The sequence below is a fragment of the Parathielavia appendiculata genome, assembly GCF_033297405.1.
Source record: "Parathielavia appendiculata strain CBS 731.68 unplaced genomic scaffold N657scaffold_14, whole genome shotgun sequence".
NCBI lineage: Eukaryota > Fungi > Ascomycota > Sordariomycetes > Sordariales > Chaetomiaceae > Parathielavia > Parathielavia appendiculata.
The window spans coordinates 169578-183817 of NW_026944233.1; the positions used below are offsets into that span (position 1 = coordinate 169578).

The 14240-nt window shown below is 55.2% G+C and overlaps 4 protein-coding genes across 4 annotated transcripts; 2 read left to right on the top strand and 2 right to left on the bottom strand.

Moving 5' to 3' along the window:
* Positions 1 to 954: 954 nt before the first annotated feature.
* Positions 955 to 3262, top strand: N657DRAFT_683285 (uncharacterized protein; the record flags this gene model as incomplete). Its single annotated transcript, XM_062796557.1, has 2 exons — positions 955 to 1225; positions 1311 to 3262. The coding sequence occupies 2 exons, from the start codon at positions 955 to 957 to the stop codon at positions 3260 to 3262; spliced, it is 2223 nt and encodes a 740-aa protein (XP_062644569.1).
* Positions 3263 to 4938: 1676 nt separating this feature from the next.
* N657DRAFT_579148 (uncharacterized protein) lies at positions 4939 to 7298 on the top strand (the record flags this gene model as incomplete). The annotated part of the gene is made up of 2 exons (XM_062789362.1): positions 4939 to 5387; positions 5444 to 7298. The coding sequence occupies 2 exons, from the start codon at positions 4939 to 4941 to the stop codon at positions 7296 to 7298; spliced, it is 2304 nt and encodes a 767-aa protein (XP_062644570.1).
* A 1697-nt stretch (positions 7299 to 8995) lies between these two features.
* N657DRAFT_683287 (uncharacterized protein) lies at positions 8996 to 10320 on the bottom strand (the record flags this gene model as incomplete). The annotated part of the gene is made up of 2 exons (XM_062796558.1): positions 8996 to 9976; positions 10141 to 10320. The coding sequence occupies 2 exons, from the start codon at positions 10318 to 10320 to the stop codon at positions 8996 to 8998; spliced, it is 1161 nt and encodes a 386-aa protein (XP_062644571.1).
* A 1515-nt stretch (positions 10321 to 11835) lies between these two features.
* Positions 11836 to 13253, bottom strand: N657DRAFT_683288 (uncharacterized protein; the record flags this gene model as incomplete). The annotated part of the gene is made up of 2 exons (XM_062796559.1): positions 11836 to 13122; positions 13185 to 13253. 2 exons carry the CDS (start codon positions 13251 to 13253, stop codon positions 11836 to 11838), a joined length of 1356 nt encoding a protein of 451 aa, XP_062644572.1.
* Positions 13254 to 14240: the final 987 nt, after the last annotated feature.

A 14240-nucleotide genomic window follows, 5' to 3' on the forward strand; every position in this document is an offset into this window, starting at 1 on the left:
CTTAACAACATTCATTTCTCTTCGATGGAGCTACCTTAGATATTGCAACCCAGGTTGTGTCTGATATTTGCAGCTGGCTTGATTGTTACCTCCAACTGGTAGAATTCTATCTTAGGTCATAAGAACTTCTACTTCTATTACTACATTCTTTCTGTTGATATTTTTGCATTCTCTGCCCTTCAAACTCTGTTTGGTTTCTCCTCATTTTTTCGAGCTTTGCGCAAACAAAGCAAGACGAAGCTGGAAATTCTTCTCGCTTGCATTGCAAGCCCATTGGCCAATCTATGCGCCATGCGTGCTAACTGCCCTTTTTTTTACTTATCGCATGTAACAGATAAGTCAGAGGTAGTCTTGGCGCGCCAGCTCAAAGCCCAACCCCAGCTCCCGCAAACAGCAATTTTGTTGAGTTTGAACCCGTTATAAATTTTTTCCCTCCCGAGATGCACAGCTTCTTTCGGTGCCTCTCATCATCCTACCCTCATTTCATGCGCCAAAGCTCATTGTAGGCACTCGCAGATTCGTTGCCAAAACACGTCACACAGCAGCCTGGACTACGCAGTGTGGGGCTAGTGCTCAATCGAACCTTCTCGCCAAACGGGGCACCAGAGAGTAGTAATCTTGCCTTCGTTTCAGAACACTGCATTGCCATAATAACCTAGAATACTGGAAAGAACACTGCGTGCGCCGTGCCTCTCTCCATTGACCTCGTGGCGCGCACCGTCTGCAGATTTGAATCGGGCGTTTCATTCCGTCTTTCATTGTTTGTCACCGCCTACGACCATTCTGCGGTACGAACAAAAAATCGACCGGGCACTGTCGGGGGTCAATAACGGCACAAAGCGCGCCGTCTCATGCCCTTTGTCTCAACTGTCGTATGCCCGGGAGGCTTGAGGGAGGGTCGAGCGAGATCGGCGGCTTGTTCCGGACCTAGTTTGGGGAAGAACACGGTTCATCATGTCGCACAAGTCGGCGTCGGACGCATACTCCCGGCGTCCCACCGAGGATGACCGCCGCGGTCCGGACGGCCGGGAGAGCCAACGGGACAGCTTCCCGAGGAGGGGATCCGATCCCTATAAGGACGAGAGACATCGCCGAGACACAGAACCCAGCGCAAGGGATCGACGTAACCCGACTGAATCTTCCCGCGACACGTCATCCTTTGGGAAACCGTCAAAGATCATTCCGGTGGCCGTCTCTGCAAGATCCGATCCTCGCAGTAGGACTAGTGAGTTTTATATTTACTTCTGACATGCTACCTTTCTCTGCCTCGCTGTCAGGAAGCCAATAAGCACGCTGACTTGGATACTTAGGTTCAGCCTCGCGGTCACCGGCAGAAAGCCCTGGTGTTGAGCAAAATTTTGCAGCTGAAAGAATTCAAGAGTGGTTACAGAAATACGCTGCGGCGGCTGTTACCAAGGCAACGCTCATGGCGGAGAGAGAACCCCTTGCGAAGGCCATGATGGCGCGACAGGCCGAGTATGACAAGTCCTCGACCAAACACGCAGACTTCCCTTCTGTGCCAGAAGTGCAGAGCATGCATCGGCTCAAGTATGCTGAGAATGTGCGCTTGCTCGATGCCCGAATAGAAAAGGCCCAGCGTGAACTGGACAGTGTGGCCGAGTTCCTAGCACAGGCCTTTTTGCAGCAACTTTCGGCACAGAACATAGAGCCCGCCAATACAGCGGCCGTCTCAGCCATGTTCGCGCCGTATCAAGAAACCATCAACAAACTGCAGACGAAACTCAGCGAGCAAGAAACGAGGCTACGCAACATAGAAGCCGAACATTCGCGGGAGCTAAGCGAACTTCGGACCGAGTTTGCTCAGAAGATTGCAGAAATGCAGGAGTGGACGAATGAGCAGATAAAGGAGCAGGTGGAGGAGCAGGTGGAGGGATTCAAGGCGAAGAACGACATAAAGCAAATCAAGGCCGTGAAAGGCATGAAGGAAGAGATGCGGAAGGAGATGAAGGAAGAGATGCGGAAGGAAATCAAGGGTGAGATGTGGAGGGCGATGAAGGAAGAGATGCGGAGTGAGATGAAGGACCATCTCGTTAAGGAGTCCGAGAAACGGCAAACAGAGCAAGGCAGATCCCAACCGAACGATCTACGGTCTCAACTCTCCAAGCACGAGGAGGATGTGACGAAAGCGGTGGAGCAACAGCTGTTGGCGCACAGGAATAGCTCTGAGGCTGCCCTTCGGAAAGAGATTTCTACCCTGGTACAGAAAGAAAGCTCGGCTTTGCGGTCCGACGTCTCGGGCCTCCTGTGCCGGGTGGATGCGCTCGCTGGGGAGTTAGCCCAGAAAGCGCAAGAGATGGCCGGCCTACGCAACGGCCTGACGACCAGTGCTCAGCGAGTAGAGGAAGAGGCTCGGAAAGTGGAGGAGCATGAGTCGAAACTTTCGAGCCTCGATATTGATGCTCTCGGGGAGGCAGCCGAGACGATCTCGGTCGGTTTCCCGGCTCTTCAAACGAAGATGACCGCCATCCAAGCCAAGGTAAACGGGATATCCAAGGAGCTCGACGCCAAGCTGGAGATCGGACATCAGCAAATATTCAGCCGAGTCGAAACATATGTGGGAGGGGTGGGGAACGTTCTGGGTCAGATGGTGGATGGGCTGCAGGACACCGTAACCGGCCATGGCACGCGGATTGCAAACTTGGAAGAATCTCTACCGGGCGGTGCTGGCCCGACCACTGGGAGGAGCGGGACCTTGACTGATGAGGTTCCGTCGGCAAACCCGGACTTGGCATTGCTGAAGTCCGAGTGTTATTCAGCCAAGGCTGCAGCAGAGCAGCTCACCCGGCAGTACACGGAGCTCTCAAGCAAAGTCGACGAGGCCATCAAAGACATCAGCACCTCTAAAGAGGATTTGAATAGGCAACTGGACGCCGAACGGCTCGCGCTCATGGTCCTAAACGAGCAATACAAGAACCTGACGACTAATGACTTAGCTAGGGTCATTATCGGCGTGCTTGAGGGTCTCTACCCGAATGCTCGTCAGCTCACCGACAATGTCGAGGCTTTGAAAAAGCAAATCGATAGGTTCGGCTCCCGTCTCGAAAGCCTCGAAGGGCGAGTCCAGGATTTCAGAGGCAAGGTGGACAGACTTGGCGAGGCCAAGTCGGATAGGGCTCAAGTGGCCAAAATACAAGAGTATCTGCTCAAGGACGCGGAAGGGAGTCGGCAACCGAGCCAAAAGCGGAAGCGGTGGGAGTTGGAGAACGGTGCGGAACATTTAGAAACAAACGGAACTGATTGAGTTGAGATCCGGCTTGCTTGGAAGTCGTAGTTGCGCAGACGAGCATGTTCTTTGTGGAAGGCTGGAATGGAGGCGACGCTCTTTGGGAGCGGACTTCGGGCGGGAGTGTCTTGCGAACATCCAGATCATGGGTCAGCTCACGGCAGCTCTGTGGAATTGATGTCGGATCAGCAAGCAGATGTCATTTTCACCCTGTACTTGTAACTTAATCAGACTGCGTTTAGTCCCGTCGCTCCATTTGGCGGAGACTGGAGTATCGTCGGGGTGGTAGGGTGAATCTTAGACATCTGGTTGATAGCTTGGGCTTACTAGTAGTGGTCAATAGGCAGGATGTATAGTCCCTACAAGTTATACCGTCTTTTCTCTCTCGCCTACGTGGTCAGTTAAGGTATAGGAGGCTGAAGATGTGAGACAACCGCAAGCCCTGCCATAGCTCAATATCGCTGCATGCAAATGACTCTAAAAAGCGTCACGGTTGTGACGGAGACAAGAGCAAGAGGTAGGATTCTGCCATTGTCTTGAACGATAGCGAGAACGCGGCAGTGTTCATTAAAGTGGTTCTGAACAAGGGTCCCAAAATCTAATCTGTCATAACGTTATACCTAATAAGAGATTTGTGCTCTTACCTACCTTACCTAAATTGGGGTGATGATTAGTAAGTGCTGAAAAGTGCGAGTTGGATAGAGTGGCCCTGGACTCCCCGTCCGTACCTACGGTAGTCCATGCATGGATTATCTCCCACCGCCGTGGCCCGTGGGTCACGCTGTGGGCCCCCTCCGCCCCGGAGGCCCGAGCAAAACCAAGCTCATCCACCCTGTCGCTCTCCACTGTTGGCCTCCCGGAATCCCACCCTCGGCTCTCTGCGCCCACACCACTCCCAACCCTGTCACATCACCACCTCCGAGCCACTGAGCCTTTTGATCCCAAGAAGCAATTCGGTGCGGCACACCGCAGCCGGACTTGGCACTTGATCACATTACTTGCTGTCACAGCTTCCTGGTGACATTTTTCCCCGGCCATCATTCGCGGGCATCACTCAACGGCACACGGCCTGCAGCCCCGAGAGATGCGCCCGTGTCTCACCCGCGAAGATAAGGTCGCTGCAAGGAGGTTGGGATAAGCCGAGCTGAAGAAGACGGGCAGGTTTCTTTACACTGCGAGAAGCCGGGCTGCAAAGCGCTACCGCCCCTTTGTCTTCGGCTGTCGAGCGCGGCCGGGGGAGGAAGGTTGTTGTGTGCGACAAGCGCCTAGTCTGGGTACGTGGTCCGCTGGAGGAGTTTGACACTGTCGACTTGCGTCTGAGTTCAATTGGGCTGTCAACCTCTGTCGGAGCATGTGACGCTTTGGTCGCCTAGCAATCGCGTGCTGGTTCCTGTATTTTCCGCACCAAATGCTAACTGCGCGGCCTTGCAGAGAAAAGCTGCGCGCTGTTCCCCATACACCTGAACGATCCTGATCCGCGATTTCACGACCTACCAACTTGCGCCGCGACTCTTCAGCCGAGGACAGACCAGTTCTGAGCGCGTGTTTTCCGTCGATATCCACGACCTGATAAAGCCTCATTCCGCGTCGTCAGTATACGTTGCCGGGCAGCCGTCTTCAAGCGCATACCCCGCCAACCCGTGCGACACGACTCTCTCTTTGGCCACTCCGATGTCCGAGCAATGAAAGAAACGATGGATGGAGCGGCGAAAATTGCACACAACGAGGCTCAGCGCATCCTTCCGGACAACCCACACCATCTTTCATTGTCTTTTGACCGCCGATTCCCGAACCCGGACACATGGTGGTTCACTGGCAGAAGTGGGCCTTTGCAATACATGACATACCTTTCTGCTGGGCAGCGAGGCATTCTCACAACACGCGCCGCCTTTGACATTTCGGACGAGTTGCCGCCACCAATGTCGACCAAGGTACTCGCCAAGAGCGAGGGTAAGAAGAAACTGTCTCTTTCGGACTATCAGAACAGGAAGAAGTCGGCGTCTCCCGTGGAGAACGGGACGGCAGCGAAGGTGGAGGCGAAGCCAAACGGCATAGTCCATGCGAAGCCGGCCCCGTCAAGGGAGGACAGTAAGAGGACGGATGCGCGGTTAGAGAAGCCAAGGGTGGATATTAACGGCGAGAGGTATGTGGAGCAACGCCCAGGTGGTGGTATGCATCGCAGATTTCTGACGGACCCAGCAGAAGTAAGACTTTTCAGACAAACCCACAGCCGGAGGCCGAAAGCCGCAAGCGCGCCGCAAATAAGGACAACAGCCCGCTTCCACAGAAACGAGTCAAAGCCGACGCTGGGCCCGTGGAGACAGATCAGCCACGGCAACGCAAGCCAGAGGCATCGCGGGGACAGGAACGGACGACAGAGAAGCGTCCAAAGGGCACTAGTACCGCCTTCTTACATCCCACTGTCAACGGACTGCCTGCCCCTTCGGACAAAGAACGAGAAAACACGGCATCGCCCAGATCGACCATTCAGGTCAATGGATCGAGGCCTCGTTCAGACAGCGGGACTTCGACGCCGCGGAAATCCGAACCCTTAGCGAAAGCTGCCTTGCCGCAACTCTTATCACCCCTTCACCCGTCTATCTTCGAGGCCAAGGCAGAGAAAGAAGCCACGCCCAAGAAAAAGTCAACAGAGAAGACATTGAAGCCGGAGAAGGACAAGCCTAAGAAGCTGCTCTCTATACCCAGGCTGCTCTCTCCCACGCTGCCGCCAGTCATTGAGGAGATCCTGTCCGCTCAAAACCGAAAATCAACAGCTTCCAAAGGCGTTTCGAGCCAGACGCCCGACCAGTCCTCTGACTCCTCAGGAGGCGCGAGGAAAACAATCGTGGCCGCGCCGCCTGTACGCCTGGCAGAGGAGGAAGAGGAGAAACCGGAGCGGAAGTCTCTGATAGTCCCTCTCAAGATCAAAAACAAGGCAAACGTGAAGAGGGTCAAAGAGCTCTTGAGCCTCCCATCAAAGTCAGCCAAGGATGCACTTAAGAAGGAGCGATCAACGAGCGTGGAAGCCGCCCCTCCGCCGGCTGCCAAGAAGCGGCCGCGGCCGGCAGACGACGTGCCTCAGGAACCCGCCGCTACCAAGCGGCCAAAGCCAACTGCGGAGGCCATCACAGCCAAGCCTCCGCGGCCAACAACGCCGCTTAAGCACGCCGCCACTGCAATGTCGCGGGTAGCGTCGAGCCAGAGCCAGACGCAAGGCAATACCCCCGCCGCCTTGACGGGTCTCACCCCGAGCACGTCAGACCGGCCGCCGACCCGCTCGGAGCCGCTCGACCCAAAGGCGCTCGCCCAAGTTGAGTCTTTCAAGGAGAGGCACGCCGAAAACGTGCGGCTGGGCACCAAGCTCAAGCACGTCCGCGACAAAATCTGCCGAGACGGCGGCGCCAAACTGTCGGTCGCCGACGAGCGCCGCGTCACAGCTCTTCACTTTGAAATGCTTCTCGCCTACATGATGGCCTTTGGCTCGGCCAACCAGGCTCGCATGCTCGAGCGCAAGGTGTGCGATGTTTCGACGTGGGAGTCGCTGCTGCCGCACCTGACGGAACTGAGGAACCGGGTCCAGGTCCAGGGGAACAAGGCACTCCGGGCCCTCGCTGTGCAGATGAACGTGCTGTGTCTGGAGCATATCACCAACACCTTTGCGACGCTGGATCCCGCCGCCGCGGCGGGTAGCTTTGTCAAGTGGTGCAAGTTGAATCGGAGCAGGGTGGGCATGTGGGCGGAGGCGAATGCCGCGTACGGGGAGGTCGAGGACCGGCAGATGAGAACGCTTGTTGGGCCGTGGACGTCGGTGGATGACGCGGTTGTGGCCGTGCTGACGGTCATGAAGAGGTGGGCGGAGAGGGAAGGTGTGCGATGGACCCCCGAGGTCACAGTCAAAGGAGACAGGGACCAAGACCGGAAGCGGGAGCGGGACCACGACCGCGACCGTCACCGCGACAGGGACAGGGACAAGGACAAGGATAGGGATAGGGACCGCGAGAGGGATCGAGAGAGAGATAAACCCCGACCGCCGCTCAACGGGTCCCGGCACTGAAACCCGACCTCATACGACATTCAAGTTACTCCGCCATCCGAACCACGAACGCTCGCATACTCTACCTACACGGCCTCACTCCCCACGGCCAGTCCAACAGAAATGGCCACTTTGCAACATACTAAAAAGTGCGCCGCGGAATATCACATCACGATGCATATCACCATACCTCTCTCACTTCCCCACAACTGTACTATTTGGCAGCATCTTTCCTGTTCGTGCTATGCTATGCATCTCCGCAGCACATGGAAGAAACTCGGACCCGGGAGGCCAACTGACTAGCAAACAAAGGCGGCCAGACGAATGACCTGTACCGGACGGTCTCTCCTCCAAGTGTTTTATTTGCTTGATTTCCATGGTTCTCTGTGCCGAGGGGACGCGGATAACGATCGGAATGGCGGACGATACCTCTTTCTTTTTCTGTTTTCCTTATCACATTCCTTTTATTTGTTTGTCTTCCGCAGGATCTAACTCTGCACATTTCCGGCATGTTGGTGGGAAGGTTGGCGCGGAACGGACCTGGTTGGCTGGTTGCTGTCAGGTAGTTTACTCTCAGGGGCTTTTAGGGGTTCAGGCGATAATGGAATCCTCTTTGGGACTGGAGTTGGCTGGCTTGGGTTGCGGTTGGGTCGGGCCGGGGTGCAGGCGGTTTGTTGGCAAAAGACTTGTTGTCTATTGTGCATGGCTCTGTACAAGGTTTCTGTCTCTTGTTTGCGGCTCTTGTTGGGATGCTTGCCCAGTCGTTTAGCCGGCGACAGGCGGTCTGCTTTTCGATTTTCTCTGTTTATGTCTTGGCTGGTTGTTTTACCTAGTGATACCTGCGGCAAGGTGGTCCGATGGAAGTAGGGCCTTGCTGCCGTTTTTGTGTTGATTTTGATCTACTCGGTTGAGAGAGATGGAGGAGGGTTCTCTCGCTCTCGGATGGAGAGGAAGTGGAAGGAACGCATGGCTGGTGTATGTGTATACTGTCCAGTTCATCTCGGACGCTCCGGCGCTTCCTGTATGTATGAGGGAAGTGAGGCGCTTACCCCCTCGTTAAGGGCCACCGGGCCTTCGGGAGCGGATTGCATGGATGAAGAGACTCGGATGTCACAATCCGAGACAAATAAACACCATAATTGTCAAATCACAACGCCCACGAAAGCTCGGTGATTTGTTTCGTCAGTGAAATCCGTGAGTGGCTATTTACCTGTGATCCTTTCCCATCAACACCGAAGTCCGCCAGGTGTATGCCGCCTAGGTACCATCCCAAGAAGCACGGATCCGCCCAAGGCCATGTCCACGCCATCTTATGCAACGCCGTGCCATGTCATGTCATATGCCAGACCAGACCCAGAGTTAAGATGTCCCTAGACCCAAGCGTGCATCCCAAGTCGCAGGCGTCGATGAAAGAGACGCAAAAAAACAACGAGAGATACGAAATGGGGAATAATATTACCGAATCAAAATGGGAAGATAGACGAAGCAGTGAGGTAAGTACGTGTCGAGGTCACCTCCGACCCAACCGGTCGTGATGGGCTCGAGTTCCTCCCAGCTCTGCCTCAGGTGCATCGATAAAGAAAGGTAAACCATCTCTCAGTCGGGAAACATAGAGCCCGTCCTGGTCGTTAATCCCTGACGAGAAGATGCAAAACAGATCCCAGCAAGACGCAACTGCTCTGGCAGTAAGTTATACCTCGAGCATGGCTCAGGCTGGCTTAGCAGAACCCGCTCCCGTTGCCAAACAGCATGGCATGGTCCCGTGCCTCCTGCTCGCGCGCTTCGCGCTCCATCTGCGCCATGTAGCCCGGGTGCATGGGAATCGAGTGCAGGTCGACTTCTGCCGCAGCCACGGCTTGGTTGCCGTTGTTGCGATTGCCATTGTCGTCGCCGTTGCCGTGGCCTTGGCCGACGCCGGTAGCCGAGGCACTAACGTAGTTGCCGACCTCGACGCCAGCCATGCACATCGACATACCCATGCTGCTCAGCATGTTGGGGCCGCCAAAGTGCTCGTTGAGCAACTGGGCTTGGAGGGCGGCCGCATCGATATTAGGGTTGTTGTCGTTATCATCATTGGCGAGAAAGCCATTGCCGTTGCCGTTGTCGGCGGGCTGAGACATGTTGGCGCCGGAGGCCTGAGTGTAGAAGCGGGTCTGGATATGCGCCGGCAGTCGGGCGAGCCACTGGGCGTGGACCTCGATGGGCACGGGAGACGTGGTCCAAGTGCCGTTGACGTAGACGAGAATAGCCTGACGCTCGAGGACGGCGTCGGGCAGGGTGGCAGGGAAGGTGTCGAATTCGTTGTTGACGTTGAGATGGTGGCCGACCGCCCCGAACTCGTTTTTGATGCGGCTGCCAGATTTTTTGGTGGGCGATTCAATAGCCAGCACGTCCTCATCTTCCTCGAGGTTCAGGTCTTGGTCCATGCCCACTTCCATCTTGATGAGAGCCTGGGACTTAGCCTTGCGGGAGCGGCCGCCGGGGGTCGAGTTGGTGGCACGCTTGCCGGTGTTCGCGCGCTTCTTGACGCCAGCACCGGTGCCGCCGGTGGAAGGGGTTGCTGCGGCCTTCTTGATGCGCGCGGCCGCGGGGGTCTCTGGCGCGCCATCGTCGCCGGCGTCCTCGTCCTTAGCGTCCTTCGCTTTTCCGGCGTTCCAGTTGTCCAGGCCGAGTTTGCGCTTGATTTGTCCGTAGCGGACCTTGGGGAGAGATATGTTAGCCGTCAAGTCATCTAGAAGCGCACTCTAGAGACAAAGAAGATCTGTGCAGGAAGGTCTCAACTCTGGGGATGGACTTTGCGATGGCGATTTGGACGATTGGTGGAAGCGGGATCAATTCGAATGGGAGAAAGGCAGAAACTAACCTTGGCTGTCTCAGCATTTTTGAACCCGGCGTCGACAGCGACTGCGGCCCAGTCAATTTCGGGTTTGCCCTTCATGTTCTTGATGATTGTGTAGAACAAGTAAGCCTCTTGGGCAGTGGGTTGCTTGCGACCATCTCCGGCGTCGCCGGCGGGAGCTGCCTTTGCAGTCTTGGGAGGCATCTTTCTTGTTGTCTTGTTGTTGTCGCTCAGGCTATGCTGCGAGAGTCTACCGTCGATGGAAATCACCGACTGTTGTGAAGGCCTGTTGAAGGGCGATATCGTCAGCAATATGTTTCAAGAATCGCAAAATGCAAACAGCACAGTAAGAACGGAGAAGATTTGGAACTAGATGCGGCTCACTTGAGCGAGAGGGCAGCGGAAAAAACAGCAGGGTCAGACGACAGAACGCGACAGAGAGCGGAAGCGATACCTCTTCACTTCTGTTTCTTAGGATTAGTCCGCCGCTTTGGAGTTACGCGTCATCGAACGGAGGAACACAACCTGTCTGAAGTGGAATGCAAGAATAGAAAGTTGAGAATCGCGTCCGGCCAACTTAACAAAGAGCGAAAACAAGTCGGAGAGGCCAGGTCTGGGTTGAAATCATGGAAACATTGAAGACCAACTTGAACTTACGGTCTTTTTCTGCTTGGTCTCGAGTTGAAGCAACAACAGGATTGTGTTGCGAATTGCAGGTTCAGGCGGTTGCAGAGTTATGGTGGGAAGCGATCATGTCCTGCTGGAAGGAAGTGAAAGTGGGAATAAAGTAATAAAGCGGGAGACCCAGAACTTTGTGGATGTGGAGGAGAGAACAACTGCTCTCACCGGGGTTAGTGCTTTTGTGTATATGTCTTATCATTCAGCCACCGGTGAGAATAAGTGTTTATTCACTGTCCCATGATAGCCTTGAACCGGTCAGGCTATTCCAAGACGTTCACCCCGGTGGTGCAGAGTGCTTGTGGGTGTCAGAGCAGGATAGGACTGTACGCATCGCTGATACAACAGCGTCGTTCATATCACAAACAGCAGCAGTTACCAGGACTCAGTACTTCTTGCATAGCGTTGCTTGTATAGGTTGTCTGAGGCGCCTCGATTTTGATACATAGGCTGAGATGAGATGATGTCAGCTTTCTGAAGAGTGCTTCCATTAGCGGTGGATGATGACACGCCTTCTTCATTAAGGCGGCATTGAGTTACGAGCTGAGTGTATATAATACCTTCACACTGTTTCATAAGGAACGTAGGCGTATCCATGAGATCAAGGAAGATTCACCGACAGAAGTCTACTGGCGTCGAAAGGCTTGATGGAACACTTGATAGAGGCAGCAACAGTGCTTAGGAGAGATCAAAACACGACATCATCCACGGGGAGCAAAGAGTGAGGTGGGGATATTACCACATTCTCAAGATCTTCATCCCATTTTACAACCCTCGAGCCAAGTCATGCCGTCTTATGCCATCAACAACCTGAGATACCTCGCGGGGTATTGGAGTACAACAATGTTGGGACATATCAGTGCCATCTCTCAAGAGACTCCTGTGCCAGCAACAGCTCAAGCAGACCCGTAAAACTAGGTAACAAGTCAGTCCCTCCCATCCATCATCTAAATCAGTCCATTTTGCAAACCCTTCTCCCAATCGTGACCAATACGTGGTAGCCAGCAGCAACAAACTCCATCAGACATAGAACATTAGACATCAAATCTCAAATCTCAACCCCTCCTCCCACTCCGCCTTGACCTGCCCTCCCGCGGCATTACCATCGCCACCACCGCCGCCAACTCTCTGCTGACCGGTAACAGCAGCAGCAGCAGTAGCCATCTCCATCTCCAACTCCCTCTCCCGAAACAAGCTCATGCCGCCCCCGGCGCCAGCACCAGCAGAGGCCCCGCCGACGTTGAGCCCGAGCGTGTCAAGCTCGAGATGCCCCTCCTCGTCAAACCCGTGACCCTGATGGTGATAATGATGGTGCTCGCCACAGAATGTGTTCATGATATGATGAATATTATTGCTGCTGCTGTTGTTGTCACCCCCGAGATCAAGGTTGAGGCCGAGGCCGAACGCGGAAGCGGAAGCGGAGGACGGGGAGGCCGAGTATATGGCTGGCTGGCTGTGGTGAGCATGACCGAGCGCATGTACAACTGAGTGGTGATGCTGGTGGTGCTGCTGGGGATGAGGCTGTGAATGCCAGGGCGTGGGGGACGAGTCACAGTGGGTGAAGTCGTACGGGGAGGAAGTCGAGGCCGTGGTGGAGAGGGGCGGGGATCCGGCGCCGACGAGCTGATGGTGCTGTGAATGCTGGTGGAGGAGGTCAGCCGTGGAGGGAACTGGGCTGAGCGGGAGAAAGCCATTCATGCTGGGCACACCGTCTGAGTCGCTGCACGGCGTGGGGAAACGCATCTGCATTCGATGCTGGCTGTCTAAGTAAGGGACCGAGGACGCGGAGGCTGTTGTGGTGGGCATGGTAGTGACGAGGCCGAAAGGTCTGGGCTCGGGCATGGGGGGTGTGGTGTTGGCGATCGTGTTCGCGGCGGTGGTAGGGAGCCGCTCTTGCTTGATACGGGGAGAGGCGGTGGAAAAGATTGAAGGATGGCGTTGGTGTTGGCTGTAGGGATGGACGAGACCAGGCTCTGTCTTCATCGTTGTTGCTGGGCCTGTCATGGATGCAGGGGGTTGGGGTTGTTGGGCATCGCTTCGCTCGGACTTGATGGTCGTGGAGGTGGTACCGGTCGGCTTCTCGGTCTTGATGTTGCCAATCCCACTGCCACTGCTTTTTTCTTCTTCCTCCTTCTTGGGCATGGGACTGTCGCCCTTCTTATTCTTGGACACGCGCGACTTGCTGTTGCTGGGATTAGTGCGGTTCCGGCGCTGCGGCTCCGTGCCGAGCATGGCTGCCTTGAACCGCGAGTATCGCATGCGGGCAGCATGTCCGTTGGTGATGGGCTGAGCCAGAATCGGGTCGTGGGCCACCTTGTTCCAGTCGATCTGGTCGAAACAAGCCTTTAGTGCCCCGCTTTCCATCCCAACCAACACTTTCAGTAACTTACATCCTTCAGGCATTTCTGCTGCAGAATTGCGAACAGAAAGCGAGCCATCACATTGTCGTTGTTCGACATGTTGGCGGTGTTGGTGGCCTGGCCGCAATCTGATTGAGGGAGGAAAAGGGGCGGAGCCGTCGAGGGCCGGCTGACACAACCAAGAACAGGAAAGAAGAGGAATATCTGGGGGTGATGCGGTCCCAGCAGATCAATAAGAAGCTGAACAGCAGGCTTGACCGCTACGAGCGAGGAGGCGTGGCCAGGATCACTGCAGCCGAAACCCACGGCTCGAGTGTGGAGAAGTGAGTCACGGAAATGGGTGGTGAGACTGTCGGAATATATGTCTGTTTCACCATAAAAAGGATGCTTTCAGGCTTGGTGATGACGAGGCTCTGCTTTGGAGTGGGAGGGAAGCGGAGCGGGGAGAAAGATCCCGTTGTCTGGACGGAGTTCGCTTGGCTTCAGAAGCAGGGCGGGATGGAGGCAATCAGCAGCTGTACCTTATCGGCCATTTGTTCCCAGTCAAACAAGATGGCCTCTTCCTTGGATGCTTTAGCTCAGTAGAAAGCGAGCCATTGCCCAATGAGGAGAAAGGCGCATGCGGAGCTGAAGCTGCAGCGTGAAAGCGCCCAAAAGCGAAGTTGTTCCTTTCTCGTCTATTTATCCCCCTTGTTTAAATCCATCCCAAACGAGGGCTCTTGTGAATCGCTACCACGGAAATGGGGATGGTTGCCTGGCCATTATCGTCGGGTGGGGGCACTCAACAAAAGAAAGCAGATCGTCGCACTGAAAAATGGTGATGGAGGGAAGCTGGAGCGACTGGGCGACGCGCCACCGCGGCACTTCCGCGTAAAGTGGTTTCTTCCAACCTAAGGCATGCAGATCCCTGTTCCCTGCCGAGGACAGCGACAATCACCATCCAGAGGTGCAGGAGAGCGATTGCAAGCTGTGGTGAATTGCAAATTACCCCATCGAGGCTCGATCCTCTTAGCTTTTCATCACCTGAATGATGCAGCTGAGAGCAAACAAAGGGGCTCTCTGGCCGGACAACCGAGCAGTGAAGGC